The following is a 25342-nucleotide window of genomic DNA, read 5'->3' as shown; positions in this document are numbered from 1 at the left end:
GGGGGTTGGAGGTTTTTTCTTTTTCTTTAAAAATCTAAATCCTACTTAGCCTGGACAGTGATAAACTCTCAATCTTGGCCCTTTTAAAGCTAGAAAGTGATATACTATGGAGAACCTAGCAAGCTAAAGCTACTAGTGCATCAAGATACCTCAATAGCATTACATGAGACAATGAGACTAGCGAGTTTCTTTTCTCTTCCTTTTCCCCCCCTTTTTCTTTTTGGAGAAGTGTGAATGATGCATACATAAGCCAGTCTGATGTAAAATGACAGAGGCCAAATGGTAAGTAATTCAAGAAGAGGGTCCCTTTACACATTCACTGATAATTAATGTTGTCAGTGATTGCTTTCTTCAGCACTGAAGTCTGAATTAAAAAGGGCAGTGGCCTTAGGCTGCCATTAGCACACTCTCTTACAGTAAGTGTTACGGTAAATTGGTATTTTCCGGCTACTGACGAGGAGCTGGTGTCTTTGCTTTTTCCCCACCCTTCCCCAAATGTGGTTAATCTGTAATGGACTTAAATAATGTAGACACACTAACGAAGCTTGAATGTTCATCTGTTAACAAGCCCCCTTGTTCCCACAGTGGTATTTGAGTCTAATGGACTCCGAGGTACTGAAGTTCACACCACCTCCGCAGATGCCCCCAAACAAGTATGTTTTACAATTAATTGGGTATTTGGTTTTTAATGTGATAGCTGGGGGAAAAAAAAGTTGCACGGTGATACTCATCAGTAAAGCACTGACGCTTTAGATAGCTAGCGTGTAAACACTCATAATGCTGTGCTTGTTTTAGATCCTAAAATTTATGGGAAGCCCTTACACAGATGAGGCAACTTATTAGTGAATGTGAGCAAAAACGCTAATAATATATTGATAAGGAAGCTGGGAAGGTCACTTTTGTAAAACGCACCAAAATAGCATGTAAAATTGTCATACCAGTTTCACTAGATAGTTCTTCAGTTCTTCACTTCTCTGATTTCTGAAATGCGGCAACAATAAAACTAATCCATATCCTGTGTTTTTCTGAAGAGTATTCCTATCACAGTATTATGTAGCTCTTATCTTTGAAAGATACTTATCTTTCAATCTGTGGACTCTGTGTGGTGGTGTGTGTTTTCTACTCTTGACAAGAACTTGGCTGTCAACTAAATTTTCTTATTCTCACTAATGCTATGAGCTGTCCTGGACATTATCCTTCTTACTTTTTCTTCCTCCCTGGTGTTTTTGGTTTTATTTTTATAGCCAGTCATTTCTAGACCACTTAGTTATTACCAATCTATCCACCCATAGGATGGACCTAACAACTTGTGGAAGAAAGCTCCATTGCTTTTTCTAGCTCTTAACGGAATCCTTTATGAGCACAGAAATCAAACCCAACCCCCATTCAGGCATTACTGAATTTCAACCTATCTGAGGAATTTACCTTATCTACTATTATAAAATATCTACCATTAATTTAAGAGTGGCAGCAGTGCTTGGTGAATTGTGCCAAAGATCCTGAGCACAAGGTATGGGACAAGCGATTGCACCCGTGTGATCCTGAGCACACTCCCTTGGAAATATATTGACATTGAGATGCCTGTAAACATGGCTTCTCTGTGGCAAGTCACCCCCTGCCCCATCCAGAACACTGGGAGACGTTCACCAAGGGAATCATTAGCATCACACTGAGGATATCCACTTCCCTGGGAGTGGCTGTCAGGAGTGAATGGACTGCATTGTTATGGAAAGATCACTGCCTGATAGGGTTTAGATTTTCTGGGACTCTAAACCTTTACAGGGGTAAACCTAAACTGGTTTGTCCTTGGAAACTAATGGATCCAGAATGGTTCCTTAAATGCTCTAGGGGATTTTCTGGACACTAGAGCTGGTGATCCTATTGAAGCCCTAGATGACCTTGGTGATAGATATGATTGTTCCTAAGCATCCTCTGCTTGGGTGCAGAACGTGAGCATCTGGACAGATGACCAGAATGACAGTGGAGAAAAACCTGGGCTGAATCTGATTGAACATTCCATTCCATAACAGTGAGGGCAGCAAAGATGTATTTCTTCTCTTCCTCCATTACATCCGCACAGTGTAATCCAGCAGAACAGTTTTGCTGGTTAAGGGGTTTTATATTACATTTTAGACCGCAGGGTAGTGAGCAGGAACCTTGTGATGTGTTTGCAAGGCACTTGCTGATAACAAGTTTTGGTTGGCGTACCAGCTGTACCCCTTCTTGGAGAAGACAGAACTGGCTACAGTGATCCATACGCTAATTGCCTCTCAGCTAGATTACTGTAACAGGTTTTACATGGGGCTTCCCTTGAAAAGTGTCCAGAAACTACAGTAATACAAAATGTGGTAGTCAGTCAGTCTGGTGTGCATTTTACAGACCACGTAATACCAGTCTTCATTTTGCTGGCTTCCAGTTTGTTTCTGCACCCAATTCAAGGTGCTGATTCATATCTGTAAGGCCCTAAATGGCTTGAGGCCAGCCATACCTGAAACACCACCTGCTCATGGTGAATCTGCTCATAACTTATGCTTATCATCAGAGGCCATGTTATATGTCCCATCACCAAGAGAATTTAGGTTGATGCGTACACAAGACAGGGCCTTTTCATAGCAGCACCCCAATTATGGAACTAAACTGGGGAGGCTAGATTAGCACACTCCTTGGCCTGTTTCAGACAGGCAGCGAAGACTATTGTTCTCTCAAGTTTTTAATGGATGTTAAGGTTTGCTTTCTGTTTTATCCTAAAAAAGAACTCCGCTCTTGTTTTGAGTTGATGGTTTTGATGCATTAGTGATTTATTATTATTGTTTTATCTAATTTGTATATTGCCTTCAGCACCCATTGGTTGGCGTAGGGATACAGAAATATGACAAATAAACAGAATTATGATCGATTTTAGTAGGAAGGAATGCATAATTATGTACAGGGTTAAAGCTCTTCTGTAGTTGAAGAGGGAAAAGAATTTGTGAAAATGTATCTTGGGGCTGGCCCTGCCATTAGGCAGAGTGAGATGGCGACTTCAGGCTGCAGATGCTTGGTGGCAGGGATGGCAGTGAGGTGTTGGAGGACAGAACTGTATGCGACTTGTGGCCTGCCCTGCATCTCCTAAATTACTCTGCTGTCCTCACATGCGGTGGACGACTCTGTCCCGCTGCCAGTGTTGAAGTAAGATTCAGCTGCTAGTCTGATTGGCTTCTGTGGAATGGGGGTGGGTAGAAGACATCTTGTCCTTTTCCTCATGCAGCACAATGTTTTGGGCCAGCCCTGCAGCTGGGAGTTGGAGACCCTTGCCAATGTACTGTGAATCACCCAGAGATCTACCAGTAGATCTTGCCTACCTTCTGCCTACCCCTGTTATATATGTTAGCAGCTAATGACAGTAGCTTCTAAATAACTAGAGAGGGCCAAAGTGCACCAATCTCACAACACGGTGAGTATCTTTCTGCAAAGGTCCTAGGTGGTTAGACATCTGAAGCAGTTCTGTCCCTTACCTTTCTTATAGCTGTAGTTTCCTTGCATATATGTATCTGCTGAGTTGTCAGTGTTAATTAAACTGCAAACATTAACTGTATCTACTGTTATCTTTATTACTGCAGTAAACAATAGTGAATCTATCTTCAGTCTCATTTTCTAGTTCATTCTTAAAGGTGGGTGGGAGATTTTAATGCCTCCAGCACTCTGGTAACATTGTTTCTCTGTTAAATATTGCTGATGTCTTTATTGGCGATGATGTCAAATTCTGGTTGCTGCAGTGCCACGTCTGAATTTCCAAACTCTTCCCATCTCAGATCATTACGGGTGTTTTGGAATAACTGAAATGAGTTTTGTAGATACTTATATTTTGCATTTCTACAATTCTTCAGTATTCTGAAGAACAAATGTTAAATCAAGATTAGGTTATTCTACAATAGTGGCTCTTAACACTGTAATGACAACTGTATTACTACCATAGTTAAGAAGCTGCAAGAGTCATGGACTTTACAGATTATCTGAATTGTGTCTGAAGAGGAGCCTTCTGTATCCTTGGAGGCTCTCCACGCGATTGGGAACTCTGGAACCACAGATACAGGAGGCCCCCCTCTTCCGATCATACAGGGCAGAGGAAACACGCGAGGAGGGGGGAGGGGCTAGAGCGCTCCTTCTTATGCATGTAGGGAACTCAGTAACACCTGAACAGGGCTATTATCTTCTTAGATTTTTAATAAATTCATACTGAAACAGATATGACAAGCACATCTTGAAGCACTATGCAGAAACTGTTTTTGTGTAATGGAAATAATTATTAAAAATAGATAATTGAGAACCCTGGATTTCCAGAACATAACTGCAACAGCTAGAGCATTGACTGGAGCCAATTTGTGGGAGCATATGACTCTTTACAATAGCTGTATTGATTTCTGGTCTGTTCCCAGCACAATTCAGTGCCCTAGGACTACAATATCTAAAAGATTGTCTCTCCCTGTATGAGCCTCCCCATCCATTAAGATCAACTGGAGAGGCTCTTATCTGCATCCCAGTGATACCTGAGGGTGATGAGAATGTGGGAGATAGTCTTCTCTGTCACCATGTATACACTGTGGAACTCTACCTAGAGACAGTTGTCTTGCTTCCTCTCTGATGGTCTTATTCCATCTTGCCAATACTTTCCTTTTTTGACAGGCTTTTGGCTTGCCAAGCTTAAGTTATTTTGCTGATCCCTTGGATAATATTTTTGTTTGTTTTGTCTGCTGCACTCCTGTCTTTTTAATTTGTCATTTTTAAATTCAATTTTTTAAATGTTGTAAGTTACTTTGACCATGTTTTTATTTTTTTTAAAGGAAAGGTGTGGTATAAATGGTTTCATCAATAAATAACACCCCTATCCAAGTATCTCTTTCTAGGGTGGGAACATAGATGTCTGCACTAGCTTCTCCCATATACTTTAATGGAAGTGACAGCATTATGTATGTGAAGATATGTGAAAGAGCTTCCCCCATCATAGATATGAGTGAAGTCCCCACATGAGAAGCTCTGGGTACACACTGGAGTGTATACTTGGGTCCTGAATGGCAGCATTCAGCTGCTTTCAGTGGAACTCATCAGTTATTGAAAACAGTTTGGAAAGGTGTGTAGATTTGGTCAAGAGACCATGGTATTTACTACCAGACTCAAAATTCATAGAAAAACGTACCATGAATGAATATATTTTATATGTGCAAGCCCTACAGTAATTCAAAGGCATGTAATAATACTTTTTTCAAAAATCCTTCCAGTGAAAAAATATTATCATCATTTCTGTACAGCCCAATAGCCGAAGCTCTCTGGGCGGTGTACAAAGATTTGAAATAAACGTTCACAATAAAACATTAGGTACCTTAAACATTCTTAAATATACAGATTTTTTAAAAGGCTGATTTCAGAGATGAATATATGTATAATACATCCAAATGTCCATTTGTTTCAGACAGAATAGAAAAAATGAGGTCAAAGGGAAAATGCCACAAATACTACTACAACAAGATCTTTTCCTCCTTTTTTTCTAACATAGTAAGGAATCAAATTCCAATTGAAAGTATAATAAAACTACCAGCTTCAATATCTTAAGCTAAAAGGCCTGTTTATGACATTTCACTGACGTATGGTGTAATATCATGTCTGCTGTCTTTTAGTTTTTTAATCTCATGATTAATAGTTTATTTCTGATTATTGCAAATGTTATTTTTAAATAGTAATGTGGAGTTCAAGAATTCCATTAATCAAAATAATACATGATGAATAAATAGGTGGCAATCTAATTTGTCTCTTTCACAGCTATGAATGTTATAGTACAAACAATCAAGGAACAGGTAGGTTGATGTTTGAATAGGATTGCTATGTTTCTGCCTTTTATGTTTTACAGATGATACACAACTACATTCCAGCAACCTTTAATTTTTTAGCTGAATTTGCGCACATCCACCCATTCGCCTCCTTCATTATCATAGTTTTAAAAAACCTCACTAATTTCTTCTGCAAATTTGTGGAGGCAGGGGAGAGAGAATTGCTTGGCACCACAGGATCATTTACCAACTTACAGAAATTTCATGACCCTCTTTTTATTCCATGTTGCACCAACCTTATTATATGAATAGGTCCAGGTGCACATATTCAATGCTGTTTTAAACAAGACCAATCTCCCCAAAGAATCCCATGGAGTTTACAATGTTGAGAGGAGAGTGAGCTATGGTGGGGAAATATAAGAAAGATAAACTGGGATGAGACTAACTAAAATGCAAGACAGTGGGTTGGATTGCAGATCTCATGAACATAGTTCCATTCACAGAAACTTTCATTGATAGAAATGGAAGAACACAATTTTCACAGATTCCCCCTTTCCCAACCAGCCCATGCACCCACCACCTGAAAATTTGCTCTGGAAGGTTGGAGGACTCTCTGGAGAAGGTGGCTTAGGAGGCTAGCTCAGGAGGCTGCAGGGTGAAAATCGCTTTCTCTCCCCTTTCCATGCGTGGCAACATCTGCTGGATCACCAGTCCTTCCATGAACAGAGGGGCCAATCTGGATCCAAGCTTTGTAAGCCTTGACTGGATTTTTGTTTGCAGACAAGCTTTTCTAGCACCATAATTTTGTTTTACTTTAGAAAAAGTCTCTTTTTCATTAGATCAGTTATTTTCATGGTTTCTTCTTGGTACCAATTAACTCAATCCTTTTATCACATCTAGAAGTGGGTCAAAATTATTCATGTTGCACCTATGCTCACTGCAAATTGGTGACAAGGTTTTCACCATGAACAAAGATTGCCAGTCACTGGACTGCCGTGATTGCACTAGCCACCCAAGGTTGGTCAGGCAATAAAGCAATGTGGAATCTCAGTAACTTGCTCCAGAATCCTCAGTGTTTTTGCAAGAGATTCAGTGGCACAGCTTTCTGCTTGTGCAGTGTAGCAGCTTAAGCAGCTTCTATCTTAGCTGCCCTGCAAGCATCATGTTCTTCCTTAGCCCACTGAAGGTCTCTAAGGCATTGTAACACCATGATCTTTACTCCATGGCAATTCTTTCTAACAAGCAAAATGATCATCTGAGTAATTTCAAGTCATTCCTAAATATATGCCAACACTGTTTGTTTGTTTGTTTATTAATTACATTTATATTCCGCCTTTTTTCCTCCTTAAGGAACCCAAGGTGGCGTACTCCTCCTCCTCCTCCATTTTATCCTCCCACAACCACCCTGTGAGGTGGGTTGGGCTGAGAGTCTGTGACTGGCCCAAAGTCCCCTAGTGAGTTTCCAAGGCCGAGTGGGAACTAGAACCCGGATCTCCCAACTCCCAGTCCAACACTCTAGCCACTACACCACACTGGCTCTCAGTGGGTAGATTGGATTTCAGAAGGAACTTTCTAAGCCCCAGAGGGAGTTGTGATGAGCCAAACGTTGAAGAACTGCAACACCAACAGTGTAGAATATAGTGTTTCCATCTTCTGATTGCAAAAATGTGTTATTTGATCAGAGGTAGCCACATTTGGGTTGGAGAAAAACAGATGTTTTAATGCTTGGCTGCTGTATGTGCAGGCAATTTTTTATGAACATGCAACCAAATAATGGATTTGAAGTTGTTTGGTTTGAAGACAGTTAAAATAGCCTCAGTTACTTGACATCTTTATAGCTTAGTGGCGTTTTAGTATCTCCTTAGCCCCAGCCTGTAATGGCTGCAGTTCATCTCTTCTTCTATATGACAGGGAAACTGTTCCTCAAACTTTCTTTTTAAACCCTTTCACCCTCATGCCTTTTTTAGCACTTTCCTTTATGATAATGGAGACATTCACACAAAATAATTACATATCCTAATTTAGCACAGAGGGCTCTGTTACCATCCTAGTAACACCAGTGTGGAAAAGTTTTGCTCTTAGCTATGGCCTTCTCCTCCAGTGTTGAACCCAGAGATAATTCTACTTAACTTGGTCTGCTTATAGAAGAATTCTCATCCCCTCCCACTTGTCTCAGCCCCCAGCATTCTCTTTACTCTTATGTTGTGGGACAGTGATAACCCCTTTCATGTTTCTCTGCTATGTGGGTGAATTACAACTGGACCTTTAGGGCAACCCACCCCAAGAAATCACTGATTAGATGGCTGTCCCAGATAAATATCTTAATTGCAACCTCAGGCCATGGTCCTTTATTCCATTTCTCTCTCTCTTCTCTTTTGTTTTTCTGACAGTTCTTACCCAGGGAAACTGGAACAAGCTGTTCCTTTTCCCTCCCACCCCAAAGAGTCTTGTCATGTTCCCTTGTGTTGCCTGTTCTGTGTGTGTGTGTGTGTGTGTGTGTGTAGTGTGTTGAGTTTAAGCAGGGTGTTTCTAATTCAATGATGAACATTTCCCTCTTGGAATTGTGTGTCTGTATCTTAGGCATGATGTAGCCATGCAAAAATATAAGGCATCTTTCTTACTGCAAGAAAGCTAGCATCCAACTAAAGAAGTTTTATCACATCTCTCACTCAGTTACTGTTTCCTACATTTCAAATATACTGCAGTCTGTACAGCAGCTTGCCCCCTTTCCCCCCCCCCTTTAATTTCATTGCAAATCTTCCCTACTCACAGCAGACTTTGACTGGTAAATGTCATGAATCCTGGGCCAGTCTTAATTAGGATTTTTCTAAATCTATTAACAAAGGAAAGATACTTAATACATCATGTCAAACAACACTGGCTTTTTCTTTAGCTCTTTCCAGGACTGCCATAGGCATGGTTTGAAATTTACCGGGAATATTTTCACATGGTTGTTTCATCTTATGTTGTGTTAATTTAAAATGGTCTGTTTCCCTTCATCAAGGCTTTGGCTTAAGGTTAATGTATGAATGTAAGATGCATCTTGCCATGTTAGCCTTAGCCATCAGGGTTGTAAGCCACATTGTTCAGACAGTGCTGCTCAGAATGCTATTGCCTGGGAGCTGTAGGCTCCCATTTATTCATGACTTTATTTTGAGGCCCACTTGGGTGTAGAATGGCTGCTTGTGCTTTTCCACCATGGTAATTTCCTTTCATAGAACCTGGCCAAAGCTCTACTATTCTATGATTCTATGATATGATTCTTACATTTTGACATGCCGTTGTGAAAGCTCTGCTTTATTCCACTTTGTAGCTCCAAAACCATGGTTGGCTTTGACCATCACAGCAAGCTGTCTTTCACAAGAAGAGGTGTTTATATTTTGGTCATTAAAAAGATTGTCCAGCCCAAGTCCAGTTTAAAGGTAAAGGAAGCCAGGAGAGCAGAGACCTTGAAGTTGCCATCAACATTTAGCACCTGGAAAGCAGATTGGGCAGGCACATCAGTCACTTGGTTACTGTCTTCCCCACTATGGCAGCATATTTCTAGTTAAATTATGGTAATTATTTCTAAATTTGCATAAGTGCAAATAAGCACATGGAAATTTTATGCAAATCTGTGTCCTCTTTTTTGGTGATGCATCTCCTCTTTGTGGTGATGCCATTCTACGTAATTAAGGTAGCCAGACATGCTCTACAAAAAGTAGAGACAGCCATCAGCAGATCTGGTTAAGCGTGACTTTGCCCATGCAGGCAGCACTGTGGATGGTCATTTGAGACACAATGATGTGGAGGTTGTTCCATGTGACCAGCCATTTCTGTATGTCACTTCCCAGCTGCATTTGAATGCAACTCTGCCTTTTTGGTTTGGGGTTCTGCGTGTCGACGGTGGTTAAAAATACTTAGAACCATCATGGAACAGCTTCTGCACAATTCTGTTTCAAGCATCCAACCATGCAGCTTTTAATATATGTATGAATAGGGCTGGGTCTGTTCACAGGAGCAGGACAACATGTCATTAAAACAGATAATTAAACAGAATGTGTGTGGCCCAGATCATTAAAAGGCCTTTGTTTCCTTTGCTTCCTCCATTCTTTTCATTAGAGCCAAAAAGACCAAGGTCCTAAATTTAATTTCAGAGAAGGTCTTGGGCCTGCATTCGAGTGGTGGGCGCGACCAAATTCACGGTCGGCAGGGCCAAAAATAAGCAAAAAATGCCAGCACATTGTAGCTTAAAGCTTTTATTGCCAGTAACTATGCCTCAGGAGAGGCATTTTAACCTTTCAAAAGGGGAGGGGAGGGGAACTGCACAAAAGCCGAGAAACCACACAGTGGGGAAAGGGGGCATGGCCATCTGGGAAGACCTGGAAGGGCGGATTTAGCCCCTGGGCCTGAGGTTTCCCACCCCTGGGCCAGTGCATGATGGCTCTTTTCTTTTCACTTGAGTAACGATTATACTTGGGAAATTTAGTTTACTAGTAAGATGTCCAGCATGAAGAACCCAATGAGTCTGCATACTGTATCAGTGTGTTGACTTAGTGGGGACCTTGTGTGTCTTTATACTGGGATGATTGCTTCTTTCTATCCCAGTGACTACAGGCAGAGGAAGAAGTACAGCCTAAGACATTTTGAGAACCTGAACAGGGGTCACCATACAGCTCCCATGAACTTTAATCCAGTACTGCCACCAAAATCAATTTAAAAAATACCCTAGCATTCAGTTATAAATCCCCTCAGTTACCATAAAATTTTGCTTTCCCCCCTCCCCTCTAGTCTTTTCTCCTTCTTCTAGCTATTCTTAACCTTTTCTTAAATGCTCCTTCAGTCACTATTATTTGCTATTCTAGTATGTCATAGAGTTTATAGGAACCTGACGTGCTGTGCTCTCACTGGAGATGATTAAAAATAACTCTTTGTGATGTATTAGGTCAACGTTAATGTGCATAATGCTAATAAAAAAGTAGCTAGGGCCAGTAAAAATGTAAAATTGCTCACGTGCTCTAGCCTAGAAATGGAAGCAGGAATAAAGGCTGTTACTAGGAAATAAGAATAATAAGACGCTTTCCCTCCTCTCCTATTCTGTTCTCTCTCCTTTTTTGTTTAGGTGAGAGACCATTCCAATGCAGATATTGTCCATACAGTGCCTCTCAGAAAGGGAACCTAAAAACGCATGTCCAGTGTGTACACCGGGTACCCTTTGACAACAGACAGTACCCTGACCAACGGTTCCAACAGCCTCCACATAATTATTCTAATGGCCCCATGGAAGAACAGCTGGAAAACATCCTTGCAATCCATCCAGTCCCTGGAGCAACTGTGTTATAGCGAGACCTGTGCTCTGTGCTTTGCTAGAAGAGTGATGCCTCCGAACTGTTAATCATTTTAAAATAAATGAAGAAGCTACACAAGATATATACAAATTGACGTACTAATCAGTCCCCACGGTTCCTTATTTCCTTTATAATAAACAGTGGAGTTGGCAAGCTTTGTGGTGGCGCAAGGCATCTATATTAATCAAGATAACTTTTTTAGACACTGGAAAAAATTAAACTTTATATGATTTGGAGGGCAGCACTGCAACAAAATCCTCCCTCGTGGTTGTTTTGATATGTTTTATTTTTATTCTTTTAAAAGCTGGGTGGATTTGGGAATGTGGGAAGGAGTGATTAATGAAGCTGTCATGCTGGAAAAAACAACTCCTTAAAAAAGAAAAGAAAAAAGGAAGCAAGCAAGCAAAATGGAGGAGTCATTCTGTGCTGTGAAAGCCAAGCTTGATGAAGGACGGAAGGGACTAAAGGGAGAGGCAGGCCATCATTCTGCAGTGAGGTTGTTTCATGATAGTTTGGGGACCACTTGCATTTCCAGTGGGCTTATTCTTGACTGCACACCATTAATAGTATGTGAATATGGAAATCGAAACACTTCTTAAGACATGTTTCTCTTTTCACTTTGGAAAGAAATGAAAACAGCTAGTCAAACACTAAGAAGAAGAAAACAGGCTTCTGTGTGTGTGTTGTTGTTTTACTCTCAGGGCCTTTCTATTTGTTTGTTTATTCTGCTTTTCCTTTCTTTAACACTGCTACATTCTGTGACCTGATCACAAAGGAAATGTGCATGCTTTTAAAAAGAAAATTAAAAGGAGAAAAAAATATATTTGATTCAGCTGTTTAAAGCTGCTGATTTGTATGCTTTTAATAGAAGAAAGGGGGAAAAGGAGAAGTTCAGGCAGACCTGGGCCTTTAGGGTACAGTGTATGTGCCTGGATTTTTGTGCAGCAAGCCAGTTACCCTTTCTGGGCCCTGGTGACATTTTGAAGAAAAAGATGAATAACTTCTTTTGTGGTAGCAGGTCAGCATTCATCTAATGTGTCATGTCTTGTACTTAGTAATCACTGGGATGAGGGGCAGAGAAAGGAAGCTTTATATACCTCTTCTACAGTAACTCTTTTAAATGCAAGTTTTCAAGGTAGGGGGGTGAGGGTGGCTGGTTGTTAACCATGCAGTGTCTGCAATTTATTAAAAAAAATGTATTCCACAGGTATAAATATTTTATTTTCCTTTGTTGCTGTGACACTGTGTGTGATGGTAATAATTCAGAGTTTCAGGTTTTGCACATATAATTTTATGCATCATCGTCAAAAAATATATGCTGCCTTGAAAAAATATTCTGTGAATTTCTTTTGCAAAAAAAAAAAAGCTTTACTAGTTTTTTTTATTGTAACATTTTTGTATAGGCAGGAAATGGATTTTCTTTTTAAAAAACTAGCATGCTAATTATATTTTTCAACAAAGCAATAATTTTACATGTACAGAAATGGCGCTAACCTTTTAATACTGATCGAGAGCAACTGTTTACTTTCTACAATAATGGGATAGTGCTGTTTTTGTAGTAAATGGGCTTCTTACACAAAGATTTTTAATATGTAATTCGTTTCTGTTCTAATTTTGTTTTTGTCTGTATTTGATTTGGGATACTACTTGTTGCAAATTACTTGACTGTTCTTGCTTTGCAGACAATAATGCAATTGTAACTTTCATATGTAATTTGCTGGCTTGGGATTCTTATTTTATTCCACATACTGATACACCAGCTGTATGCCAGCTGTAATCCTGGTGTAGCTAAGAATGTCTGTGCAAATGCCTATATAAGTGATTGTAATCAGCTTTCTTTTGAAGTTATCTTGCAGAAATTCACATAGACACATTCCACACTCCTCCCTCTTTCCTCCCCCTATATCCCGCTCCGTCCTCATCTTTCCATCCCCCCGCTCCCCATCATCTCTTTTTCTGTGTTGAATAACAATTGATCAATTTGGGATTCACACTCAAGTGCTACTTTTTCCTTTATTGAGCACTTATTTTCCTTGTTTGAAGTAAGCAGGTGAGGATTTGGGAATGCACAAAGGTAACTTATTTGCCTGATTGTGTGTTTGCTGTTATTAAAAACCCTTCTGTCCCCCCAAAAGTTATACAAGTGTCATGTACAGCTATAATTATTTTTTGTTGTTGGTTGATTTGTGTGTGCGAGCGTGTGTGTTTTAATTGTTTTGGGAGTGGGGGTTGGGGTGTGTGTGTTTTTTGGTAAGTTGATATGGAAGGATCTTAGTTAATATTTAGAGTTTAAAAGCTCTTCCTGAATACTGTTTACTTCAGGACTGTCTGACAGAGAGAGAGAGAGAGAGGAAAGTGCTGTCACTGCCATTACCAGGGTACTAATCAGCAAAGTTTACAATCATAATTTAGCTACATGAAGAACAACAGCAGGGGAAATCAGTTTAAATAATTATATGCTGTGTATAGCACAGAAATGAGATTTTCACTTAATTAAACAAGAAATGGGGAGGGAGAGGGGGAGCCGTCATTAAAGACCAGCCATTTTCACGTGTGAATCCCAAGCTTTGTAATTTCCTCCTTTATCATCCATATTGTATCGATTTGTTAATTCAGTTAGACCCTAGTGCTTAGTATGATTTGTGTTCTTATTTATTTAGTTCTTTGGGTTTCAAATAGCTTTTTTTTTTAAAAAAAGGAAACTTGATAATTTTGTAGCATGACACACTTTGTAAGCCATCTTCTGACTGTTACAGAGATTTTCTACTACCTCTATCAATCTGTTTCTTTTCCTTAACAGGTTTTCTACAGTGTTGCAGTCTAATGTACCTTAGACAATAAAGGGTTCGATTATGAGCACTGCAGATGGTGTATCAGACATCCCTTTTTCTATTTCTCCTTTCATTTTGCTTCCACTTTTTGCTCTCCCATAAAAAAGTGAGCTTCCCGTCTATAGCAATTCTCCCTCTGCCTACATTAAAATATTGTACAATGACTAAAATCGATACCTTGGAGTAATGGCATCTTTCAAAACTACTAGGGTTGTTTTCATTTTTTATATTTCTAAGATTATTTCCATTGCAAATCAGTGGCTAAGGTCTTATATTCTTGAAAAAATAAAAAATAAAGAAACATGGGGGGGTAGCTTTAAGCTTTAAAACCACTTCAGAGCATTTTTTTTTAAGTTGGGGAAGAAGACACAAGTTGTCATAATTTCAGAACAGCTGATGCAAGTTTGAGATGTAGAAAATGGAGGCTTTGAAAATTGTCTCACACTGCATTACACTAGCTCCTTTGCAGCCCAATACATTCCATCATGGAGACATGAGTAAGGTATATGCAGAAAGGAAGAATGGCCAAGGTTCCTTTCCCAGAAGTGGTGAAATCATTCAGAAATAGTTTTGTAAAACAAACTAGATAGCTGAAGCAAGCTAACCAAACCACTTGCTAGCAATTATACAATGGTGTATAATTACTAGTGCTAGTTACAATTATAATAGTACTAATATTCCAGTAAAAGGTAATACTAATAAATATGAACATTTTTTTGAATTTTGACAGGAAGTTAACAAATATTTCTGTGGTAGAATTTTAAATGGACATATATTGCGCAGATAAGCAGAACTTCTCTACCCAATTACCCCAACTGAATATAATCAGCTGCAAGAGAAAAATAATTATTTTTTTTAAAACTAAGTGTGAAAGATCAACACTCAAATAGAGAACATGTCTAGCAATAGTTTACACAATTTGCAGAATTTCTCTGACTTACCTCTGGTGCATAATTTTTTTCTTTAATGAAAATATAAAAGGTGTTCAATGCAATGTTCTGTTGTAGATGAAGACTGTGATTTCTGCGATACAGTTTGCTTTGCCATAAGTGTTGCTCTAACAATCCAAAGCGCAACAGTTTTGGGATGTGTCCAAATCACTGGGATGTGAAATTCCAGTTTAAAAGACAACATCAAATCGATTCAATGAATGACATTTTCCAAAAATACTCAGTCGTAGGGCACCTTCAAACATTTGTCCTAGTTTTGGCTGTGAACCGCTACACTTCTAGCACCTATTATTCAGTAAAATGCCAAATCAATTTTTTTTTATTTGAATCAATGAGTTTAAGTGCAGGCCTCAATTTTCTACTGAATAAGCCTGAGCTGTAGCAGATTCATTTAAGAGCAGACCTTGATTGCCATTTGTGTATTTTGTGTAATGGAATTTCTATGCCCTACTTATGATTACGGGCCGATTTGCACTACATGACACCCCATCATGGGTTATTTAACCTCTAATAAGCCACAGTGCATGTCAGCTGCCATTTTGAATATGCAAGCCCCAATCGGGGGGTTGCTTTGTTGTCCAAACCCAACCATTGGGGGTTACGTGAGGGTTAAGCAACCCTCATGAAACCGTTGACTTTGGTTAGCAATGTTTAACTCTGACATAATCCATAATGGCTGGGTTCGCATGACACGACAATCCTCAATAGTGGGTTGTATATTCAAATCATGCTCAGCACTTGTTGCAGCTGATCGTGGCTTAAATAATGAACAGTGAGCCCCGGTGTGCCATGTGAACTGGGTCACTCTGTCATTATTGCTATTAGAAACAAAAACCTTAATGAAAACTGAAAATCCTACATGTATTATACTCACCCTTCTAAAAAGAAGAAATCACTAGCATAGCCTTCCCACTCTGATGCCCTCCAGATATTTTGGACCAGCATTCCTGACTATTGGTCACACTGGCTGGGGAGTTGTAGTCCAACACATCTAGAGAGTACCGGGTTGGGGAAGACTGCACTAGCATGTCTTTAACAACAATTCCTGCGAGTACATAGGCAACACAGTGGAATGTTGTTCATTCAAGATTTAATTATACATCTTCTATTTTTTTGAAAAAACAGTAAAAATCAATGAAGAAAAATGGGACTATTAATAAGTTAACCTAATGCATTTATGTTCTCTCCTACTAGTTATTCATAGAACTGGTCTCTAGATGTAAAACTAGTGGGAGATCAGACTTGGTATCCCCCACTGATTGGATGCAGTCTCATATCCATGTAATCTACTGAACACATACCACTCATCATATGCTCACTTGGGCATGTGCTGCACTAACAAAACCATACAGAAGAGCAAATCAAAGGGAGAGTGGAGTGATTCACTAGAATCCAAATGTACAGCACTGTATAAGAGGCCAGCCTGCTGAAAATCAACCCTGACCATGTCACATAGCAGTAAGCAAATTGATTTGGATGGTGACCAGGGGAAATAGTCATGTGTGGGGCCAAATAAAGAAGGAAACAAGGATTTGAAATGTTGCGAAGGAGGTTATTTAAACAGTCTTGTCAATCTCTTCTAAGTATGTGCAACTGGCCCTAATTTTGGCTCTTGTTCCACTGTTCGCCATGTCTTCTGAAGTTATTGCCATATATAGGCAACGGTAGCTTTACATCTTCGTAGAATACACAGGTGGCAAGGTACCTCCTTGCAAAGTGTTCTGAAAATGAAGTTTTCACACTAAACTATAGAAACCAGTTTTCTCTATATGCAGAATGCTCACTATTATTTCTTTTCTAAGCAGATGCTTTGCTACAGCAGTCCTTTGCGGTTGCTGGAGGTCTTGTACATATAGCACTCTCTAGTACATGGTTTGTACACTTCAACACTATGCATTGGATGACAGTGAAGGGGTGGTAGTGCCCTAAGCCTTCATGAAAGCACATTTAATATTTAAATAGCTTCATGAATTTCTGATTACTGCTTTGAATATTTTTCTACCAAAAATTGTATATCGTAGTAGCTGAAACAAAAGCCGGCTTTATGTTTTTCCTTTTGGAAGGTGTTCTACCCAACAGGGTTCTACCCAACATTGCACTTACTGTCAAAGAAGTATTGCTCTTCAAGAAATTAGAAGACTTAAGAAGAGAATCTAGCTGATTCCCTTGATTTGTTTCGGTAAAATAAGCTCATGTTCTGTCATTTGTTATCTCCATCATCATGAGTGCAATGCCATAAAAAGTCCTCAGGGGAGGAGAGTTATTCTGAGAAGTGGAAAACGATTTATTAACCTTATGACTAACCTGTTCTCTTGCATGCTCTAGATTAGAAGATGTAAGGAAAACACACTCGGCTCTCTAACTTGCAGTTTATAATCCAGGATGGGTGTGGTCCACATCACAGTTCTGCCATGGAAGCCAGAGACTAAATTATCTGCCAAGAAAATGCAAATTCTGAATAAATACTGGGATATACAGAATGTGATACTCTTTGGGGAATGGGTGAACTAACAGACATCAAAGGAAGATTGTTCGCATAAATTGGGCATCGTGGTAGAGAATACCCCCAAATGCTTGCAGAAAAACGGGTTGAGCTCTGTGGGTGGGGTAACGCATAATCTTTCACACTAAATCGAAGGTAGGCAATCGGGCACACTCCCAAATGTTTTAGACTACAATGTCTATCCTCAACTAATGTAGCCAATGGTCGGGGAATATGGGAGTTTTGTTTTAGTCCTAAACAACAGGTTGCCTACTCCTGCTCTAAATATTGTAAAAGTGAAGTGTGCATCTAATAATAAAAATGTGTGCCTCGCATATAAGAAGCCTCATTCTAGCCTAGGGATGCTGGATATATCTGCAATGGATTCAAATGAATTCAGATTTTTCTGAACCTGACCTGCAGATTCCACAGTAGACCAGCTTTCTCTGAGTCACACAGACTTGCAGACTCATGTTTCACTTTTGTGGGGGATTTGTGCTAATTCGCACATGCACATTAGCACTAATGTGCATTTGTGCAAATGTGCTAATCTGCATTCATATGCATTAACCCTAATGTAAAGTAGCAGTAGAATGAAATTCAGGTTAAAAAAATCTGATTCTATCATTGAGCAGAAGACCTTTTTAAATTTCATTTCCCTTTTTTACTACAGTTTCCCTTACTGTCCCTAATAGCCTCCCCTTTTTATACTCCCTGCTTATACTCACACTTATTTGTAATCAAGCTGTAAACTGGATTTAAAACTGCATTGCACAGGTATCAATACAAATGGGATAAAAAACAAAGTGGCTGTGTTGGCCATAAGCAAAATTCTGAACTCCGTATTAGGACAATAACTTTAAGCCAACTCTAAGGTTACAACAAAGTGCACAAGCGGCTGACTTCTCTGGAACTCTTCATCAAGCTAGATGGTTAACAAAGTAAAAGGAGGAGTATTGGCAAGGTCAAAGCTATGGAGTCTGCATTCAGTCTGCCTTAAAATGGAATGTGGGAGAAAGCTGCAGCCGTTTGGTGCAGTGCTGCTTTCCAGTTGCAAGTAGGGCTGTCCCTGGGATTGCTGGGATGAAGAATCAGACAGACAGTGGTTGATTCAAAGTACAGAATCCAGCTGTTACTCAGAATTCTCCATAAATGAGAGTGCTGCCCTGCTTGAATTCTTGCTGTTTCTTCCACACATAATAGATCCTCTACAAAATTTTGTGCAATGAGGTACTCCACCGTTCAGATTTTTGAACGTTCACCCATGTTCTTCAGGTTTCGAATGCTAATAGTACAGCAATGGCAAGTGAAGCAGCTTTCTAGGTGAAACTGTCAATAGCGTGTCACTTGAGAGAAGAGGAATTCCAGTCCTTACCCTTTGGCACTGAGTTCTGCTGCTGACGTTAGCAGCCTGTGTTCACACCAGGGCAACGATCCCTTCAGAAAACATGCACTTGGATGGTACTAATTGTGGTACTGTAACCTCCACATCCTGGCACAGAAAGGGAAGGAAATTCCCCCTTCCCGCTGTATCGCCACAAAGCAGCCATCTTCAATTTCACCTAGTTTACCACCTCAATGGCTGCTGCTGCAACAGTGTGGTAGATGTTTCTCTTTAATCCAGGGCTGTTGCCATCTTTCCTCACTAGGAGGGTCTGCCAGTTGGGGCTTCAAAGAAATGAAAGAAGAATTGAGTTCCTCATAATCCACAGAAAGTTCTACAACTTTCTTACCAAGCCCAAGTATGGGTATTTTAAATATGTTTGGTTTTTTAGTGTCAAATTCTGTGTATGCATGTATATGAAGAAACATTTTAAAGTTCAGACATTTTAACACTCTTATAACTCACATCTTCCTTAAATACCTTCCTTAAGTTACCTTTAACTCCCTTTACATGCCTTTCCAGTGCTTGCAGTTAACATAGCTAAAGGTAGACTTCTTTTTCAGGCTCACTTAAGCATGATAAGGGGAAAGGATAGTGATCTTGAAAAATCTACCCCGAGCCAGGGGTGAAATTTGAGTGGGCAAAGCTGGGTGGCTGAAGTACGCATAGTTTAGAATACAGTCATTTTTAGGGGGCACCCTATGCCACTAATAGTTTTAACCAGAAAACAACATCTTCAAATGGAAGCTGTTATGTCACAAATTAAAAGACTAATTTTTAAAAACATTCTTAGTTGGAGCAGCGCATCCATCAGCTCCATCCTGCCTACAACCCTGCAGTTACCCTGTTCGCTCTTTTGTGCAACAGGCTTAGCTTTAAAAGTAGCAATGGAAGAGCTCCCCACTCTGTCTCATGTCAGCTTGGCTTGGAAATAAGCTATTTCCAAAACAGAGAAGGATTTTAGGGTCATAAAACTCACCTGTCCTTTGAGGTGAGCCTTATGAGCCCCCAAAGTTTGTATCTGAGCCCAAAGTATGTGTCTTCACCAGCATCTTTTTTTAAAAGAGGCAGAGGTGGCTGTGAAGACACCATTCTTCTATCAGCTGGAAGTTAAAGCAGTAGTTCGTTCCACTTAGCACTTGATATAGTCATTATATAACTTGAGGTTACATAACGTGTGGGGAGGGGGTATCACTACAGGATATCTAACACCATTCTGTCCAAAGGCAGATAGGTGGATTTCTAGAAGCCCAGCCAATATTGTGATACCAGCCCAGCTCTGTCTAACCCAGGAGTGAGGAACATGCAGCCCACCAGATGCTAGACTACAACCTGAGAGCCATTTTCTTAATGGAAAGGCATAGTATAAATCAAATAAATAGATCTCCCATCATCCCTGGCCATTGGCCATAGGCTCCTCACCCATGCTTTAACCCAATGCAGACAACGACTCAAAACAGGAAGAAGCTGAGCAGATCAGTGATCTCTCTCGCAGAAATCTAATTTACGTTCTTGCACTAACTACACTCTTTGTTTCCATGTCGAATGATATAGTGGATACGCAGCCTTCATTTTTGTTTTTCTCATTAGCTTTTGCCGTGTGGCTTAGCATGTCTCTTCATTTGTAACACTTGCTAGCCTCATCAGCCAGTAGCTTTTGGCACTTCTCTTGGTTTCTCTGCACCTCCCTTTATTTTACCTATTCCATTCATTCTGCTCAGGTCCTTATATAAACCATAAAACATGTTTTATTAATGTACCTTTGTAAAGAAGCTAACTACACCACCATTGATCCATATTTAATTTGGAAATAACTCTTTCAAACTAAGGCTGAACGAAAATGGAACTCCATTCAAGGACAGTGAAATGGGAAGGGCCATTTCGGCTGTTCTTCAGGTGAAATTTTATTCAGGAGGCACTTACCCTTTCTCTTTTTCAGAAGTAGTGCAGTCCACCCCTAAGTGCTCTCTCTCCCCCTCCTGCTGCTGCCATCAACTTCTGGGGGTGGAGGGTGGCAGCAGTGCAGGACAGAGAGAGAACTTGGGAGATAAGAGTACACTACTTTTTTTGTCTTTTCAAAGGCAAGGTAAATGGCACACCCCTGAATTTTTTGCCTATTCCCTCCCTCCCATCCTTGAAAACTCTCCCACCTCCAATTTCAGCAGCCATTTCAGCCCAGGGCAGATTCAGAGTTGTGTGATTTCCTCAGATTGGAGGCAATCTCAACAGCACCACAGAAGTTTGAGAGACATGCCAGATTACACAAGAATGATCTTGACCATAGGATCAAGCAGTTAGATCTATCCCAAAGGATTAAAGTAGGCTGTAAACTAAAGAGATCCATCCATTAATGGAGCCTCCCCATTAAATTACTGGAAAAAAAACACAGTTCATTAATTATATAGGATAACGTATTTGTTGTAATATTATAGAACCATATCTTTGCCAGTTTTTTCCTCTAAACCAACTCTGAAGAACCAGAAACACACTTCTATGATTCTACACACAGTTTACTCAACAGCCACAGGACACCAAGTTCCTCTTTTTTGCTGTATGCGCTGACCCTGCCTGGCCTCAGTAACAGCTAAAAGTTTGTTTGTGGCAAGATTTGGGGAAGACAACACATGGCATCAGTCACACATCTCAACTTTAAGTGCAGAGGATTTGTTGACAGATAGCCAGTGTGGGGTATGTGTGGCCAATCTGGACTGGGACCCTAGCATTGGGGCTAGGGGGAATTTTAAGCCTTTGCCCTCTGCTGTGGGCCTAATCATGTATCAGGGTCCAGCTCCTGATATTTGCATGGCGAAAGAGGTCCCATTTTAACCGTGCTCTGTGAGGATATGCAGACATTTCCCCCTGCCCCCTATGTATATAGGGCTGTACGGACTGTATAAAATCTCCGTCTGTGTTTTGCGGATTGTCAGGTGCCTTTCGTTCTGTCATCTGCCCACAGACGGATGCGGATATTTTTCCGAAAGCCCATGGACTCCGCAGGGCCAGAGGGGGTCGCTCCACAGCAGATTCCGCAGGTCGGCTTCTTAGAAATCCAAGCTCATTTTAATCCAACTCGAATTTGTCCAGCATCCCTACATATGTGCCCTGAATGCCTGGGTGGGTGGGACTGGACTCTGCCTGCAGCCCATGCCCCCTAAACCCTAAATACTGATACACCTGCTGGCCCATGTCCTGCAGTGGGCACAAGTTTAGCATTGATGAAAAAGGCCTCTACACATGTCCGATTATGATGATGATCTCTTAGATGCCTTTCTCAAATTAAAAAAAGACTCAAAGTGACTTACAACAAAATTAAAATGTACATATTGAAAACAGCTAAAACCATCGCCCACTAAAATACAACCTTTACATCAAAACAACTGAAAGATCAATGACAACTATAAACAATTCGAGTGATGTATTAAAGAGCCCATCATATGCCATCAAATGCCTGGGAATAGGCATGATCAGTATCCTTGATAGACCAGCAATGATGTGGGGTGGAAGTTTTCCAGTGCTTTATTTTTCTGTGGAAAAATTTTCCATTTCATAAGCGGATTAGTAGAAATGAATGGATGCCAAATGCAAATACAATATTAGGCAAGCCTGGCAGTTTCAAAGTTGTAATTAACATTTTTGGGTGATTATCCCTAACCAGTATTACAGAGAATACATATATGTCATTGAAATACATAAATGTCTCAGAGTGAAATGGAACTAATAAACAGTGACAGCAAAACTGAAGGTGCCTCAACAACTGTAGTGGAAGAGAGTTGAACTCTGTTGAAACAGATGAGTAGTTGCCAGCATATCATGCATATGTCTTTGGGTTGATACAATTAAATAGCATGTCAACAGTTTTCAGTATCTTTGTGTGTCCCTCCCCCACCTTAAATTTAAAGGGAGGTAGATACTATTGTCTTAAAATTTTTTACAAGGATTCAACGCACACACCCCATCTACATAATCTAACATCTATATTACATTAAGAGAGCAATCCTGTGGTCCCTAGACAGCATCTGGGGGGCCAAAGGATAGTTCAGATTCCTGGATCCCAGGTTGGAAATGGTGCTCCACCCTCAGACCCAGGAGTCTGAGCTTCCCCCCCCCCCAGGAGAGAACTTAGGCAACAACCTCAGAGAGTAGGGAAAGGGGGAAATTCTGTGGGCGGGGAGGGGACAGGAGTGAGGAGGCCAGGTTACGAAGAACCCTCCAGTCTCCCCAGCCTCCTTCCCTCCCGATCTGCAGAGTCCCAGCTAGACCGGTGAAAAAGCCCATCTAGCAAAAATGCAGAGTGGGAGGAGCATGGAGGCAAAGATTACCTCCCCACTCCTCCCACTCTGCATTGGATGGCCATAAGCCTCCAAGTTCAGAGGCTTTTGGTCATCCCCATAGATTGTGCCCTTAGTGTGCTTTAATTTTCCTCCTCAGATATTTCAGATCAAATACCTGTGTGTATTAGGACAAAAAATTAACATGAGACACCTTTTTCTAAAGCTTTGATTACTAAATACAAGTAAAATAAACATGGCAAATTAGTTCTCTCTAGGACAGGGGTGGGGAACTTGTGGCCCTCCATATGTTTTGGCCTACAACTCCCATCAGCCCTAGCCAGCATAGCCAGTGCCAAGGGCTGATGGGAATTGTAGGCCAAAAAGTCTGGAGGGCCACAAGTTCCCCACCCCTGTTCTAGGGCATCGGAACATTTTCTGATGCAAACTGGAAAATTTCCCATGCAAATGAACCTAATTTGCATGGGAAAAATTCCCAACACAATGATTTTTTCTATGCAAATGACTGTAAGCGAATTAACCTCATTTGCATTGGAATTTTTCCCCACATCCCTGTAGGCTGTGGCTCCCAATCATAGGAAAGAGGAATATGCACCTACCACTGTGTCATTAACGCTGTATGGGTAGTTGCTTGAGGGGTGTGGCCAGAGGGAATGTCAACATTTTGGGAGGGGTAGTTGGGTATGGTTCCATTCTCTCCTCATATTCAATGAATGCAGGGAGAGGAGTTAGTCTTTACACACCTGTATGTTGGTGCTGTTCAAACATGGCACATGAATAGATCAGGCAAGAGGGGACTCTTAGTTATCTTAAAAATGGAGGTGGACTCTAAGGGAAATATGCATTGAAATGGGTTCACACAGCAATTAGGCATGAAGAAAGTGTATAAAATATTAATAAAAGCTGGACAGAAACAGAATTCACACAATGTAGGCCTAGAATCATGGAACTACCAAATATCCACTGAGCCTTGAACAACACTCCAACTGATCAAGGGCTTTCCTATTCTTACATCTCAGTAAAACTCAATCAGATGAGCCTTCACCTGTAGTTTGAATCATACAAAGTAGACACAGGTTTACCATCTAGGAGAGAACCAATGTCACTATGCTCCATTGCTCTGTAAGCAGCAAGGTTTTAAGGATACTACTAATAACCTGTCTTTCTAGTCTTAAATCTGCCAGTGTTTGTTAGCCCTTCAAACCTGGGGGCTATGATGAAAGCATCCAGACTCACACCTGGCCTCCTGAAGTTTTGCCATCATTTCCCTTCCTTCAGGGGCCTTTCAGTATCGCAGCGATGATTTTACTTTATAATAGACATTAACCTGAAACCTTTGGGATAATTCAATGACATAGTAAGATAAGATGATTTAATTGCTGCTCTCAAAAGAAATCAGGTTCTTACAATTATTTGGTTGTAGTTCTCATCTATGTATGTTATGTTCACATACAAAGATTTGACAAAGTACCACAGTATAATCTTCTAATAATAGCCATTTTGTCCCATAAAATTATTATATGAAGCCTTAAAATGTTAAATATGTCACTATTAGGCTAGAGTGGCACAGAATTCAGTTTATAATATTAAATGTCCGAAAATGACACAACGTTATCAATCATGCAGTCTGGCAATATTCAGCTTTCCTCCTTTTTCTTTAATTTTGCATTTTTAGTTGAAGAAATTGAGATTAAAGTTGCCACAGACTTGTGCTCAAGGTCTCCTGGTGGTGAGTGGTAGTAAAGTTCCAAGTAAAGCAGTCAGAAAACAAATCACACTAAAGTCTAATATTTAATAACATTCCAGGCAGAGTACAAAGATTTAAAACTCTGAACTGCGATCAGCAGAAGCATACTAGTAATTATAGAGGATACATTTTTTTTTAAATGAATGCAGATCATCACCAAAAGGCTGGGAATAACAAATTGAATAACTGAAAAATGGCATTTGTTTTGTTTTTGAATGATTCTTTTCCTCCCTTTGGTCTTTTTGTACTTTTAACTCATAAGATATTTGTTGGAGGAAAATTCTGAAAGTGCCTTGGACTGCAAGAAGATCAAACCAGTCCATACTCCAGGAAATAAAGCCAGACTGCTCACTTGAGGGAATGATATTAAAGGCGAAGTACTTTGGCAACATAATGAGAAGACAGGATACCCTGGAGAAGATGCTGATGCTAGGGCCAGTGTAGTGTAGTGGTGAGAGTGACGGACTGGGAGCCGGGAGATCCGGGTTCTAGTCCCCACTCGGCCATGGAAGCTCACTGGGTGACTTTGGG

At 40.3% G+C, this 25342-nt stretch overlaps 1 protein-coding gene across 14 annotated transcripts in view; it reads left to right on the top strand.

The window, feature by feature from the left end:
• Positions 1 to 25342, top strand: part of ZNF516 (zinc finger protein 516) — a 158170-nt gene that overhangs the window by 127849 nt on the left and 4979 nt on the right. For 7 of the 14 annotated variants that reach the window (XM_084850018.1, XM_084850022.1, XM_084850019.1 and 4 more), the window contains 2 exons: positions 586 to 653; positions 10903 to 23350. In XM_084850018.1, the coding sequence (XP_084706144.1) occupies positions 586 to 653; positions 10903 to 10962 (128 nt within the window). In that variant the 3' untranslated portion in view covers positions 10963 to 23350. Of the gene's footprint in view, positions 1 to 585; positions 23351 to 25342 lie in introns of those variants that run through there. The other 7 variants (XR_014790192.1, XM_084850027.1, XM_084850026.1 and 4 more) reach the window with 7 other exon arrangements.

The sequence above is a fragment of the Heloderma suspectum genome, chromosome 4 (genome assembly GCF_057233095.1).
Source record: "Heloderma suspectum isolate Gila_16-S chromosome 4, 16-S_ref, whole genome shotgun sequence".
Classification (NCBI taxonomy): domain Eukaryota; kingdom Metazoa; phylum Chordata; class Lepidosauria; order Squamata; family Helodermatidae; genus Heloderma; species Heloderma suspectum.
Note: the sequence above shows the minus strand (reverse complement) of the source record. Positions and strands in the feature narration are given on the sequence as shown.